This window comes from Taudactylus pleione, unplaced genomic scaffold (genome assembly GCF_031769625.1).
Source record: "Taudactylus pleione unplaced genomic scaffold, aTauple2 ptg000592l, whole genome shotgun sequence".
NCBI lineage: Eukaryota > Metazoa > Chordata > Amphibia > Anura > Myobatrachidae > Taudactylus > Taudactylus pleione.
In genome coordinates this window covers 5,393,579-5,410,350 of record NW_028284994.1, presented here as the reverse complement: position 1 = coordinate 5,410,350, position 16,772 = coordinate 5,393,579, and the positions used below count along the sequence as shown (strand labels likewise).

Sequence of the window (16,772 nt, the reverse complement as noted above, 5' to 3'; positions counted from 1 at the left end):
GACCATAATCCTCATAATGATATATGTGACCAGCGTCAAAAAGAAAGGAAATGAAAAAATGGTATGGATGATGCAAATTAAAAGATATCTAATTCTAAAAACAGAATTAAGCAAAAAAATGCATACCATATTTGGACAATATAAATTGCACCATAGGTAGATTGAACTCGGGTATATTACTAGAGTGAAAATGTAGGTAAAGATTGGTATGTAGTCCACTTACTACAATGACACTCTATCAATGCATTTCAACGCACTGCAGTGTCTTGTCAAGATGGGTGTCTTCTAAAACTACAATAACAAACATGTATAAGAAATCCTTGAATTTTAAAAAATAGTAAAAGTACAGAGCTGCTTACCACAAGCTCAAACACATTTCATGTAGCCACCATGTTGTAATGGTGAAATAAAGTTGGATTAACAACCCAACATGCTTAGCAACCTTTTTAAATGTAATGGGGTTGCTAAGAAACCTCAATTGGATCATGGTGAACATGTGTGTCTGTGATAGTAACCTGCTGACAGCACACTTGCATTGTGTTACAGCACTCCATATCTCAATGCAGAACAGTTACCATAAAACTAGAGCTGGGTCTGCAGTGACCCAGCTCTTCTGGCATGTAAGTGGCCACTTGGAGATGATGTCATCTCCAAGCACCACTGAAGCCGGCCAAACGGCAGGCATGCGGCACACTCCAGTTCATTGTGACCTGGATAGCGCCATTTACACTGCAGGGTTTCATGGGTCATTCCCGTGTTAAACCCTGCAATTTACCTGGGTTGGATAGCTCTGGTCACTCGACCTGGGAATCCAACCCTTTCCTATTTTACACTAAGGAGTTACCTGGATTTTAGCTCTGGTGTAAAAGGGGTTTAGCTCTGGTGTACTCTATGCAGTTACCGGGTAAAAAGCTGTGTATAAAATATTTACACTGATGATATGAATTAATGCACAAGTATCTGCATTCCTCGAGATAATTGCAAAATGAACTTTTCAGCAATCCTCACTTTGGTCTAAAATGTATTTGAGGTTCTTGAAACAGCCAAATCATAATAATATTAAACTTGCCTGAAACTAATAAAGACTGGTGTCACTTACCTGTGTATACCCATATATATCCAACACTTGTGCCATAGGAATAGTGGTGACAGAATTGAGATCTCCAATAAAACCAACCACTTTACCATGTTTCCTACATGAGTAATTAGGAGTTAATTTCTTGTGTCCTGATAATATATCTAAGACATGAGTTACAGCTTTCATTGGATATCCACAAGAAGTATACAAATTATAGCCCAGAGTAATATTGGGCAAAATATCTGGGTTTCTATTAATCTCATTAATTGTAAAAATAAAAGCTCGGAGGTGTATATACTTTCTGTGTTGTACACTGTTTAAACAAAAAATAATTTAGCATGAATGCTTCATATTGTAAGTAAATACATTGATTATTTTTATCTTTATCTAAAAAATAATAAATAATGTAAAAACATAATAAAACTTTAACATCATTACTAAAAATTGCAAAAAGCGAGTCTTGAGAAAGATCTTCCATTTTGAAATGGTTCTCTAAAATAAACAAGGTAAAAATATGTAGCAATAAATCAACAACAGCATCTGAAGTATTGGGGCCTGTACTTCCCAAAAGAAATGACAAAAGCTGGTGACAACAAAGCCAGGAGAGGAGGGGTAACAACATCACAAAATCTATAGTGCAGCAATTCCATAATGATATACTGTACCTATGAGGCTAATGTAAACAAAAATTTTAAAAAGTACAGTAAAACATATAATAGAATATTTACCACCTGCCAACTAATATGTTCTGGGACTCTTAGGTGACTAAAGTTTCATATAGTATGAATCTATTGCTTACATTTCCATAAACATAAATAATAACCAATAGCTATGTATGCATCCAGATAAATATGTGTGGTGATTTCTGTTGGAATCTTAGTGGATCCAGAGAACTAGATGTGGTGATTCTACTTGTTATAATTGTGGATCCAGAGAACTAGAGGTGGTGATTCTACTTGTTATAATTGTGGATCCAGAGAACTAGATGTGGTGATTCCACTTGGAATCATTTGTAGTCCTCTTCTAAATAAATCAATTCTCTGAGAAGGAGTCACAATTGTAACCAAAATGATTCATGGTAAAAGACAATGGACAAATTAAGCTATGGATTATATTGCACAGCTGCAAAGAATCTGCATTACTAAATATTGTCCAACCAAAATGAAAATGCAGCAGGAGGTTTCTGCACACATCTTCAATCTGAGTGCAGCATCCGTAGATGGTAGCTAAGTTTAATCCTGTGGTTACCAGCATTGAGTTCAATGGAGGAAGCCGTTTATTGGCTGAGAGGCAGGGCCTGACCTCTCTCAGCCAATGAATGCCCAGATACAGACCTTCAATGGAGTTAACCGCATCTTAGCGCTTTATTCAGGAAGGAATATTCAACCTGGTTAGGATGATTATTGCTTAGTGCGAGGGTCTGCTTTTTCATGTTATTATTTTAAGAAGACCCATGGATGCCTACTGGACAAGGGAACCACTCGAGGTAATATAGGTGAGTATTGTGTGAGTGTGTATGTATGTATGCATTAACTGTATACTGTGTAAGGTGTGTGTGTTTCATTCAACATTTCTTTACATGTGAACTTCAGGTCCCAGTGGGCCCTTAATGCCCCGCATGCTGGTACTTGAGGTTCTACAACTACCAGCAAGCAGGGGAAGCTTGCTGGGACCTACAGTTCTACTGTAAATACAATGTTTTTATTCTTCTATTTTTACACTACAATAACACAATCAACCCGCCACCCACCACTGAGGGGTGGCAGGGATAGCCCCGGGCTATCAGCCTAGGCTATGGGTGCCCTGGTGAGGGAGTCACCTTTATTTGAGGGGTCTCCAACTCCCCAGGGATCCCTGGCCTGGGCTGACTAGCAGTCAGGGCTAATGCGGCTAGGGTGCCCAGTGATAGGGTTCCCCTGGCTGTGGCATCAGTCCCCGATTAGAAAGGGTCCAGGGCTGGATCTGTGAATTACTGGGAGACCCTACACAATTTTTATCCCTGCAATTCCAGAACCAGCAGTGATTCCCATAGCCCAGTGCTGGTTGTACTAAGTACAGGGATACCCTAGACAATTTTTTCCCTGTACTTATTCAACCAGACCTGGGTTTGAACTGTTCAGGGCTGGTTCAGTTTTGCGGAGGGACCTCACATCATTTTTTTAACTTTTAACTCTTTATTTACTTTTTACAGTCAGATACATGCATGCATCTCATGTATATGTGTCAATCCAACCTGCTCATGCTCAAATCGAAAGCATGAAGCAGGTCTATTCATTTGGTGATTTGAAGTTCGATTTGAAGTCTGCTATTGAGGTTGATTTCAAATCGAATTATAGTAAATAAGGGTTTTGTGTGTTGGGTTATGTAAAAGTACCAATGTTTTTCTGATGTTTGATTTGAGGTCGATTTGTCACAAATTCGATTTGAAATTTGATTTTTCAGTCTATTTGGCCTTTAGTAAATACCCAAAAGCAAAATCGATTTCAAACAGAATGAAAATAGCACCTCAAATCACTCAAAATGCCAAATCAACCTTTAGTAAATTTAACCCATGGTATGCTATCACACCCTGTGATTAACTGCAGATTCAGCACTCTCACAAAGTGAGATTGCTGCTACTCAGAAAATGGTGGAGCTGTTAAGTCACAGAATTTTGTGCTCATTGGATTACACACATGCAGTCTGTGCAACAGAGGTCTGAGCAGTTTTGTGGCACACACATCTCATTCAGTGCCAACATTTTTCCCATTCATTCACCACAACAATCCCACTGGGTTCCAACATCCTTATCACTAGCCCACCTGCAGCTGTCTTGTCTGCTACTGTAGCCAATAGCCAGAATGAGCTTCTATGTAGAAGCTCATTCTGATCTGGCTCACAGTCAGTCAGTGAGTCACCTGACTGGCTGACTGCTGTACTTCCCCGATCAGAGCTGAACTCTGATCATGGCACCAATGGGAAGGGGGTCAGCATCACGAATGGGGCAGCATCACAGAGTGGATGCAAAGTCAGAGCCCTGGAATGTTCCAAGCATCTGCTTTTTACATAGTATTGCAATCAGACAATACCTTTGATGCAAACTACTGACAAAGCCCCATGTGGTGAAATGTACATCTGGCTGCAGAGCCAGCACAAAGCAGTAGCTAATGTACATTTTCCCTTTCTACAGGCACAGATGGTTTCTTACTCCCTGTGTGTAGCCTGCACTTAAACAGCAGCAGGCAGCCCTAGGAGAGAGAACAACATACAGTGTTTACTTATATTTTTCTCCTTTCAGGGTTTAGGGACTTGGGCTGAGATCACTTAGTCTTCGTTCACTGCATGGCACAGGCACACATACTTCGAGCAGCAGCACCCCGGCCCAGTGTAATCTTTTTTTCCCTTCCCCCACTTTCCTACAGCTTGCATTTCTGATACTCTCATTCAACCAGGGACTACAGATTGTTTGACTGCAATACTATGTAACAAGCAGATGCTGGAAGAATTGCTGAAAAGCAGATATCACTAATACCCCTTTGAGACATACCGAGAATCCCGGGAATTTGGCCTTCCTCAGCCAAAATCATGGGTTGTTGCATATGTTGGAAATGTACCTACCCGGGAACACTTTCCTCTGTAGCCAACCATTCAATCAACCAGGGAATTTCCTGGGATTTAAGTCTTGGGAAATTACCCTGCTTATGTCAGAATGGTGCTACCCGGGAATTAACTATTCCTGGGCTGCACCAATCAGCTTTACATTGAGTTGGCAGCACAGAGCATCCTATAAGATGCTCAGCGCTGCTGCTTTGAGTTGGCAGCATGGACGTTCAGTGCTGTTGCTTTTAGTTGGCAGTGCAGAGCATCCTATATGACACTCAGCACTGCCGCTCACCACCCCCCGCACCGGTGGCTGTGTCGCTGTAGATCGTGACACAGGGGACCCCAGCCAGACACCTGCCTGCTCTGGAGACCATGACAGGTCTCTGGCACAGCAGGCCACCTGCTTTCCCACTGGACCACCATGGCAGTACATTAACAGAAGGGGGTTCTATCTTTACCCCATTGGGGGGGCGGCAAATAGGGGATAAAACAAATAATTTATTAATTAAATTAAAAAAAAAATGGCTGGATTGGGATTTGCCTGCTGTCTGCTTCATTTTGATGACCTCATCAGCGGCAGCCAGAGAGGGGATATGCTAGGAGGTGCATATGGCAGAGGTGAGGCAGGTAATCTAAAAAATGAAAGGGGTCAAGCTGGGAATTTCCAACTAGTCTGAAAGGGGTCTAGTTGGGAATTTCCTGGGTAGATGCTGTAGTGTGAAAGGGGAGTTTTGACCAAATACCCGGGATTTTGCACAGGATAAATTCCCGGGTCTAAGCAGGAAATTTCCCGGGTCATATGTCTGAAGGGGTATTACTTACTTCTATACCACTATGTACTCTCAGCAAGTCTGCTCTAATATTTTTCACTGTATCTGCACAAAACATGCAGCAGCCACTTGTCTATGTGAGGTATATAGGGACAATTTACTTGTTAATCCAAGTAATATGGATCTGATCATACTGATCTCTGTCCAAATGCAGACTTAATTGTGTATATAAAAGCATGAGTCACACTACAAACTGCCAAAGGATTTATATACACCTTTATCTTGGTGGTAATTTGTATACAGATTATATGCAGACACTTTATTATGTGAGGTTAATAGGGCAATTTACTTCTGAATCCAATTATCATGGATCTGATCATACTGATTTCTGTCCAAATGCAGGCTTAATTGTGTATACAAAGCATGATTCACACTATTGACTGCTAAAGGATTTATATATACCTAAATCTCAGTGCTAATTGCATATAGATTTTATACTATAGATAACAAACTCTTAGTTGATCATTACATCATTTTCATTATTGCCTTAGTACTGAGTGTCATTTTTTAACCTAGTACTGAATCACAGTGATCCTCAAATACTCTTACAGTTTACTACATTATACAGGATCATGGTTGCTCTATATCATGTTCTGCCTTAATTGTGTTGTATACTAAAATTGTTCCTAGAGTTACATACATGATATATTGCACTATGAAGAAGACAATCATCTTTTTTGAAGACCGTGGGAATTGATGAGCTGCTATTTATGTTTGGTATTGCTGTAGTGACTGCAGCTTATTTTCATTAAGTATTTTTATCCTGTGGAATTATATATTACTGTATCCTATATATTTTCATGAGAGGACTGTATTGCATTATTTCTAAAGAAATTGATTATTTCTGCCTGTACATTATATAATGTTTGCCAACTGTTCCCTATTAGAATTAAAATAATTCTTATCACACGCATAAAACTGTGGTTATTTAAAATATACATCTGATGAGTCTGAACCATTTATGCCTTATTTCAACAATTATGGGACCAAAACAATCTTCTTAACAATATACCACTGATTTGTGCCATTACTTGTTTGTGTGTTGTTGTTCTATTGTAATATACGTGAGCTCTCTCTTTTTATCTTTCATATATTTCATTAAAAGTTAAGTTTTAGCATATATTGAAATTTACTGATTTCATGTGTTGGATTAGTGCCCCACAAAGGAGAGTACTGTCTTTTTATTCTTATTCAGGATTGCTGTTTAATAAACTATATAAGCTTTTATTAGAAACAATAATGTTTTCTTTAATCAAGAACTTGATCAGAGTCCCAAGGGAGATGGTTCTTTTATGTACTTGGAGGTATTGAGAGGATTGATTGATTCTTTTGTAAATTCAATTTAATATTTGTGTTTTGATGCAAACATATGAGAGAGGAGGGATAAGCAGTTATAACTATAAGAAAAAGCAAGCAGATCAGAGAAGTGGATATGATTGCTAAAAAGCAAGGATTCAAAATCTAAATGAATGTTGATTGTTTGATTAAGTATTACAACTGGGTGAACATGTCATATGTTTTTTCAGCATTCAGCAACCACTTGTCAAAGATTTCAGTGGCTATTGCAGTTCAACTTCCAACATCAACTAGATCATAGGCACAAGGATTAATTTTTGGAAATTTAAGATACTTTTCAGATTCCAAAGAAAATTTTTGAGGGATGAGGGTGAACCGGGCTTTCCTGCAAGGCTTGGATTCAAAATTGAGGCAAAACATCCTTATCCCAGCATTGGATTTCACAGGTTTTGGAAGCAATATAAGTCCCTTTCGCTGTGATTCGGGATCTATTTCTTTCAGGACCACCAGAATTACAACTGGGTGAACATGTCCCATGTTTTGATAGTTAACAAACTGTATGACCTCATATTAGAAACCAAGAATGTTTTCATTAATTAAGAACTAGAGGTGGAGTATGTATATAGTGGAAGGCTGTGGAAGGAAGGGAGGATTGATTCATTTGTAAATTCAAGCACATTTTTTTATTCTAAAGCAAATTTGTGAGAGAAGAGGGGGAGTGGTTTGCAGAGACAAAATTCACATCAGTCCCTAACCCAGTGGAGCTTACAACAATTCTATGTTTATTAGTTCCCTATCACATGCACACACATATATACAGTAGGGTTATTTTTTGTAGGGAGCCAATTTTTAACCTATTAGTATATTTTTGAAGTGCAGAATAAAAACAGAGTGCCCATAGTAAACCCATGCAAGCACAGGTAGCATATACAGTCACCACAAATGATTCATTTTGATAATTTAACCATAAATAAAACAAATTATAGACGTTGAAAGCATTGTTAAAAAACAAGCAACCAAAATCTAAATTAAGTTTATTCCTCAAGATTTAGGGCCTAGTAAAAATGAATTATTAATAATATGATTTGATGATACTAGTCTGCATCTTGTGAGAAGCTGCAGGAAATTGGGCCTATATGCCTGGATGAGAAGCTGGTGATGCATGGCTTTGACAGATACAAAAGATCCTGAACATCCCAGTAAAGTACATTAATATACAGTACACTGCCTGTCAAATACACACAATCTTGAGAAGCCAATAATGAAAAGTGGTGCAAGATGTAATTGTCCTTGGGAACTCCCACCCACCCTTACGTATTAAAGTGGACATTAATAGTCTATAAAACCAAGTGCTTTAGCAACAGGGACTGTTGAAAGAGCTGCCTGGTCCAGGGAAACACTTTGAGGACATGAGACTTGTGGCAAAGCTCATCTGTGAAACTCAATTACATTTACCGGCACCCCCATGTATCACTGTTTAAGACCTGTGGGACTTTCCATCTTATGGACTCTGGCATGAGAGTCCAGTGGAAAGAGGTGTCATGCTTATGCATTGGGAGGAATATTCACGCTTATGGATGACTCGCTGACACCTGTTATATGCGCCAATCATTATCCACAACATATACTGGGACACTGTGAGTACTTGGAGAACTGAGGCTCCCAGCGGCCTTCTGAGAATTATTTTAGCTGCAATATACTTTTACAAATCTGTTACTTTTTATCCAGCTATTGGAAACAAATAATATACAGTCACCAGCTTCAACTATATGGATTAAGTAACAGCAAAGTATCAGTTTAATTGAATTATATCTGCAAATGGAGACTTTAAGGAACAGCGAGACTCCATTCATATTGATTGAATTTATCATTTTGGGCATGAATTGTTGAAGATTTAAACTAATACATAATTTCATAAAACCTCTGTTGTGATTAATATGCGCCACCTATTATTTTTCTTTTTTGAATATGGTTTTTTATAAGAGGACTGGCAAAAGCCTCTTTGTGGGTGTGCAGCTATGAGTATTAACAAAGGATAGGTAGTTCATACACCCCAACTGGCACCGGAATTATATGTTGTTTATTGACTGTTACTTTTGTGGCTGAAGTCCTTGGTTTATTTTGGCCCCCACATAATTTTTTGGGAGGAATTTTCACTGATAATTAATTAGGAAGTTGATGTTGAGGGCACTGAAGATTGCATGTGGTGGTCCAAACTACTGGTAGCTGATCCTGGAATGCTTGTTATAATAATTTTACAATTTACTTTAAACTTGTTAAATATATAGCATGAACTCACAGTAGTATGTCCCTACATGGTTAATGACCCTACCTCTACAAAATTTTGCCTGACAAATGGTACGGATGCCTTCGAAATGTTGTCAGGATTTTGGTTAAAATAATTCCACAACAAAGAGGTGGATTTTCTAGTCTAATGCCCAGATATGACAATGTATTTCTTTTTATCATGAGCAAGAACTGCTGCCATTGGTGGCCGACTTACACAAACAATATCCTCATCACCAACATCCTCATTAGCATCAGAAAGTAAACAAACATCCCCCTCATCCTCCTGTTGCACTTCCACCACACTATCATTCTCAATTTCTATTATGTAACCAGCAATTTCTATTATGTTGCTTGTGCTGCTCATCCCCACATTTGTGGCTTCTCTAAGACTACAGTATCAGAAAAGTCAGGCTCACACGTAGCACTCACAGTCATACTTATGGGTATATTTACTAAAGTGAGCGTTTCTAGAAGTGAGTTTTAGAAAATATGTTGCCCATATCAACCACTCAGATTCTACTTAACATTTTATTAGCACCTTCTAGAAAATAATAGCTAGAATCTGATTGGTTGCTGTGGGCAACACATCTAAAACTCACTTCTGCAAACTCTCACTTTAGTAAATTAACCCCTTAGACTCTACTTAGTGATTTGTGATGTTTCTGAACACACACTATGTTTTACTGCAATAGTGGGTTTTTTTTCAGCATTGATTTTCTGGTTTTCAATTTTTGACACCTCTTCTACACTTTGAGTGAGAAGGGCCTGCATTGTCATGAAAGGCAGAAGAATATGCTCACTCTTCCCATTACACTGTGTATGGTGAATGGCATGTTGGTAATTTTATGTTTTTCTGCACTAAACTCTGTCTTTCTTTGGTGATTTTTTTCTTTACCACTGTAAAATATAGATTTTTTATTTCCAATGCCCTGACTTAAACCCTCTATGCCCTTGGGCATCTGTGTTAGTAGTATTGTCCTAACTGGTGGCAGCATCTGCAGTGTTAGTGTTTGGTTTCTGCTCGTTTCTCTCTTCATTGATTGTTGTGATCAATATAGATGAACACACACAAGTTGAACAAAAACAACTATAGTGTAATAGTACTGTTTATTTACTTGAATTTTTTTTAAAAGTCACAGCTTACTGCAGAGTCACAATACTTATGTTAGCACAGTGGAATATGTCCTGCAGAATCAGACTTACAGTACTTATGTGTACACAGTGGGTATGGCCTGCAGAGTTCCAGACTTACAGCATTTATGTGAACACAATGGGGTAAGACCTGTGGAGTCTCAGACTCACAGAACTTATATGAACACAGTGTGGTAAGACCTGCAGAGTCTCAGATTCACAGTACTTATGTGAACACAGTTGGGTATTTTTTGTGGAGTCACAGTACTTAAGTGAGCACATTGTAGTATGGCCTGCTGAGTCACAATATTTATGTGAACAAAGTGGGGTATGGAATGCAGAGTCCCAGACTCACAGTACTTATGTGACACAGTGGGGTATGGCCTGTGGAGTCACAGGCTAATAGTACTTATGTGAACATAGTGGGGTACAGCCTCACAGACTCACGGTAGTTATATGAACACAGTAGGGCATGGCCTGCTGAGTCACAGTACAAATGTAAACTCAGTGTGGTATGGACTGTTGAGTCAAAGTGCTATGTGAACACAATGGAGTTAAGAACACAACACAAATAGCTGCATAAAAAACATTTTTTAACTTTATTAATTTTTTTCACAAATGTCAGCAACATTGGAGTGGATGGAGACTGGACAGGTATGTCATCAGCTCTGGAGTGGATTGACACTAGATAGATATGTCAGCAGCACTGTAATGGATGGACAATGTATAGATTTTTAGCAGCACTGAACATATAACTAAGCTCAGCACTGGAGTGGATGGATGCTGAACAGATAGAACAGTACAGCAACCACTGGAGTGAGGCAGCCAGCCCAACACAGTGTGAAATGGCACCAAAATCATCACCATAGGGACATAAATGGAATCCAAAACTCATGAGAATCCAACGATGGATAATGACATTTTTTCCTCTTTCTGAAGTCCGGAACTGGTAGGAAGAGCCAAGCTGCGTGTCCAGATTCCTTCAGATTGGGAAATTTTTGGTGGGCTTGGATCTTTAAAAGAAGAAGGAGGAAAAGATAGTCTTTTTTGTTTGAGCACTAAACATTTTATGTTAAAAAATAACCTTTATTCATCAATGTTAAAATATATTATTACATATGCCTCACCAGTGAAATATATAGGATCATTGTATTCTCATGGATAAAATAAATACATTTATAAATTCTAATAAATTTATTTTGTCTGCTCATCTCCTTGTTTATTCGATTATAATGTTGCCTAATATATTATAATCCTTCAATATTTTGTGATACCCAAAAATGTAGTTATTTATAATGGGTCCAATCATGTATCGCTCATTCTAATATATATTGTCCAATGTGTAAGGGACACAAATGCATTGAAATGTAAATCCTCTAGATAACAAACTGCAAAGAGTTTCTCCAAGTTTCTCCATGTAATAAAATGGGGAACACTGGGATACTATCATTTATTTTGTATTCTACATTATATTTAATCCTGCTGTTCTGTTTGGTTCTATTTGACCCGAAATGAAATTAGTTTTGGTGTCAGTTCATTATTTATGTAATTATGATTTTCATATTTTATGACTTTTATTTTTTGGCAAATAGTTGTTTTATTTTTTTTTCAAGTTATGAGTAGTTAGTACTAATGTACATGAGAGGTGCAAGTCAATGCTCATAATGGTATCTTTAAAGGGGAAGGCTCGAGTAGGGGTATATGACGCACCTCACTTACACATGTGAGGGGTGAGTCAATGCTTGTAATGGCACCTTTAAGAGATAAAGGTTCACATATAGCCCAATGATGTCTAGATTACATGGATCACACACCTGGCTTACATTTAAATGATGCAGTGGAAAACATAGAAAGGTTTCTTTTCATCACATAGATTTCCAGTATACAGGGAGGGTCCACTAGAAACAAATTATCACTGTATGCGTACCCGTACTCACACTGTGTGATGTGTGGTTAATTTCATCAATCTAGATTTTTATTAGCAAAAAAATCTCTGGAACCTCCAATTTTGTTCAAAATTAAATCTTATGTTTTTATTAATTCATATATCTCCTTTTAAAACATCACATTAAAAAATTATATAAAAAGTACCAAAATATAAAGTTGTATTCTTTAAAAATAGGCAAACATTGCCCAAAACAATTGCATCAATGTGCAATTGGACCAGGACACAAAAGATCCAAACAAAGGTGAGAGGTATGTGCAGCAAAAAATGGGGGTTCTTGTTCAGGTGCCGGCTCAGTTACAATCACATAGGTGGTAATGAGAAAAAGCCAGTAATGAACAAAATTATAGGAAAGTATAAAACATTTTTTACAACAAGATAGTACACTTCATCTAAAACAAACTGACAATTTCTACAGACAACAGATCGGGACCGCTATGGGAACAAGGTTCACTCGGAGCTACGTGAACCTCTTCATGAGTAAATGGGAGGAAGACAGGGTATGGATATGGCATAGATTCGGAGAGAACCTAATCCTCTGGCAAAGATACATTGATGACTAATATTCATCTGGAAAGGGCACAAACAATCACTCCTATCCTTTATCGAGCACCTACAAAACAACAAACATAACCCAAACTTCACTATCACATGCAGTAAAGAAAGGATTGAATTCCTAGACTTAGACAAATACATCAACATTAGACAAACAGAGACTAAAACATTCCACAAGAGAGTCGATGTCAACAGCTATATACTCTCCAACAGTAGCCATCACCCTAACTGGTTAAATAGCATTCCCCTGGGGCAAATCATCAGACATAAGAGGATCTGCACAAACATCACCAAAGACAGGGAACAAGGTAGAGAACTCAAACAAAAATTCAAAGAGAAAAATTACAATAAAGATAAATTTGACACTGTTTTCACACAAGCAGAAATCTTGGACATAAATGACCTCCTGGAATACAAACACAAAACCAATGACAAAGACAATAAGGACATTTTGTTCATCACACAATTCAATTCATCAGCTAATAAAAACAAAACCATAATTAATAAACATTGGAATGTTTTAATGAAAGATGAAATGTTAGACTCATTTCTCACCCCACGGCCTAAAGTAGTATACAGAAAAGCACCTGATATAAAAACAACACTTGTACATAGCCACATACCAACTGCCAGTCTCATACAAACAACACTGGATTACTCAACAAAGAAACATTGATTTCACCACTGTGGCACTTGTATCAGCTGAAAAACCACAGGGAACACAGAAAAAAGACTCACCACAGAAATAACATCAAACACAAGAGGACAGACACACAATATTAAACAAGAACTAACCTGCCATACGAAAGGAGTAAAATATTTAGTCTCATGTCCATGCCAACTTTAGTACATAGGAAGGACCATCAGGCCCCTGAAAAGAAGGATGGCAGAACACATATGAATTATAAAGATAGGATATGAGAAACACAGCCTGTCACAACACTACAAAGAAACACATGGACAAGACCCTTCCACCCTCACCTTCATAGTCATTCAACACATACCAAGAGAATGGAGGGGGTAACGACATTAAAACAATAAACAAAGTAGAACTGAAATGGATCTAAACACTGAAAACTTTAACACCAAAAGGTCTTAATATCGATTTCAACATTATGGCAATCATATAGCACACCCACCAAGTCACATAGAGCCACCTGAACTTCAGCAACTAGTATCCCCCTCTTGACCCGCATCCTCCATTTACCTATTCATTTCCCCCCTCATACATTATCACCCTACAACCCCCCCTGGTCACACACCACCCACACTTTTCTTCCACCCCCCACAATACATTTTACCCTCAAGAATTACCCACACATGATCTTCAACACAGAGGAACACAGTCCTCAACACCATTATCATTATCCCAGATGATTAAAATCCTCCAGCCCTCAGCATGACTACATTTTAATACAAGCCTTCTCTACCATCAACTCATACCACTTAACCAATAACTCGTTAACTAGATCTGCAGCCAGAACTTTCCCACCTGCCCAATTCAGCAATATTTAATAGGGACAGATGTTGTCATCATTGACATACACACCCCCACGTGACCATAGCAACCAAGCTTCTCATTAGAACAATTCACTGTTTGACACACAATCTCTGAGGGTGGACACACCTATCCTCACCAATCACCGCACATCAGGAAGTGATTTAATCACCCCATACCTACACCTGGACATCACTGACAAAGACACTCAGAGCTGAAATGCGTTGGGCCAGATACAAACAGGCAGACCACATTTTTCACATCCATGCTCACCCACAACAATATGGCACAATAACTGTGAGCTACAATAAGCCTATTACTATCTGAAGCAAAAGACGCAAGACCCGGAGACTGGAAGTTAAGGCTGTGAGGCACATTGTGTCCTCACACCCCCAGTCTGTCACCAGCACCCCATAAGGTTTTTTTAGGAGTGGAAGTATAGGGCAGTTGGATCGCTGCAACAGCAAACCCCCAGCCCATCAAAAGAACACCCAGAGGAACCCACCATGGCGAATAACACCTGCACCAGCACCAGCATCACAGTGGGCAGTGCAACAAGACATAGCCAGTGCCCAACAAGAACCCCACTGGCACTTTCATCAGTGTCATGGTGCACAGCACAAGACACAGGCAGCCCATCCACCCAGCATCCAGATTACCACAGCCTGTGGCACACAGCTTCACATTATCCCATGATCAGAGCCAGGACTGAGTGAGAACAATATACAGTGTCCCCGGTCTCACTCCAGCACACCGCTGCGACAAGGACATGAGGCTCTAGCACTGGACTGTACCAAACTGGGTTAACCATTATCAAGGAAGATAAGCCTTGCAGCTGCATTCATAATGGATTGTAATGGTGATAGCCTGTTCTTGGGAAGGCCAGTAAGGAGACTATTGCAATAGTCAATGCAGGAAAAAATGAGTGCATGGATTACAGTTTTTGCACTGTCTTGTGTGAGATATGGTCGAATTTTGGATATGTTTTTTAGATGTATGTAACATGATTTTGAGATACATTTAATGTGGGAAACAAAGGACAGATCAGTGTCAAGTGTGACACCTAGGCAACAAGCTCTTTGGGTAGGGTAGATTGTTGAGTTATCAACAGATATCGAGAGATCTGGTTGGTAACTGTTATTGGCTGGTGGAAATATAATTAATTCTGTTTTAGAAATATTAAGTTTTAGGTGGTGAGATGACATCCAAGATGAAATGGCAGAAAGACATTCAGTGACACGGACCAATACAGATAGTGATAAATCTGGGAGGTTAGGTAGAATTGAGTATCATCTGCATACAGATGGTACTGAAATCCAAAAGAGCGGATTAGTTTGCCAAGAGAGGTGGTATAGATTGAGAATAGCAGAGGACCTAAGACAGAGCCTTGCGGTACTCCAACTGATAGAGGTAGCGAAGAGGAGACAGAATCAGAAAAACAAACAGTAAAAGAGCGATCAGATAGGTAGGAAGAGAACCAAGAAAGAGCTTTGTCCTTAAGACCTAGGGATTGTAGTGTTTGTATGAGAAGAGAGTGGTCAACACTCACTAGCAATCTAGCAATCATTCACTAGCTTTGTCAGTGCTGTCTCCGTGAAGTGTTGGGAATTAAATCCTGGCTAAAGAGGGTACAATAAGTTGTGAGTTAAGAAAGTGTGTGAGGTGAAATTAGGCAAGCCTCTCCAATGGATATAAGGGTCATGGGAGCTCAGAGATGGTAATTTGAGAGAGTTAGGGCCAGAATATTGTTGTTTTCTTAAATGGGAGTAATCACTGCATGCTTGCACAGTGATGGGAAAATACCAGAAGTGATTTAAAAAAAAATAAAAGTCACTTGGGGTTAGAGGCTTGGGCAAAGATGAGAGATTGGAAATATGTTTCTTGGCAGTGTACAGAGCATTACGGTAAGAATGGTATAAATTCATATATGTGAGGAAGTCACTTGGGTAACGTGATTTACGCCATTGATGTTCTTCTCTACGTGGGAGCTTTTGTAGATGTCTTGTTAATTTAGAATACCATGGTTGATGTCTAAGTCTATGTGGAGTGTGATGGGTAGCTGGAGCTACTACATCAAGGGCTGTTTCTATGGTTTGGTTCAGGTGTAATACAGCTGTCTCTGGAGAAGTGAATGTAGAAATTGGTGAGAGTAGCTGTTGTAGAGAGGTGGATAGTTTTTGAAAATTAAAAGAAATAATATTGCTGCACGTTTGAGGAGGTTTATTTGATTTGATTGTCATTGTGGTTGACGTAATGGAGGAAATTGTGCAGGTGATAAGGTTGTGATCTGAGAGAGGGAAATGAGTATTAGTGATTTCAGAAACTGAGCATAGTCTGGTGAATAAAGATCAAGGCGTTGGCCCTCCTGATAAGTAGAGGAGTAAGTCCATTGGGAGGGGCCAATAGAGGAGGTTAGAAAGAGCAGTTTAGAGTAATGAAGATATTGCGGCCTGTCAATGGGGATATTGAAATCACCCATGATGATGTTTGAGATGTCAGAGGATAGGAAGCGAGGGAGCAAGGCAGAAAAATGTTCCAGATACTGTTGGGGTGGCCCAGATGGGCAAT

General features: G+C 39.0%; 1 protein-coding gene across 1 annotated transcript in view; it reads right to left on the bottom strand.

Moving 5' to 3' along the window:
* LOC148481219 (vomeronasal type-2 receptor 26-like) overlaps positions 1-7,323 on the bottom strand; it is a 114,599-nt gene extending 107,276 nt beyond the window's left edge. Inside the window, exons 1-2 of the mRNA XM_088453825.1 lie at positions 7,121-7,323; positions 1,100-1,391 (exon numbers count right to left, since the gene is read on the bottom strand). Coding sequence (XP_088309951.1) covers positions 1,100-1,391; positions 7,121-7,323 — 495 coding nt within the window. The remainder of the gene's footprint in view (positions 1-1,099; positions 1,392-7,120) is intronic.
* Between the last annotated feature and the right edge of the window lie 9,449 nt (positions 7,324-16,772).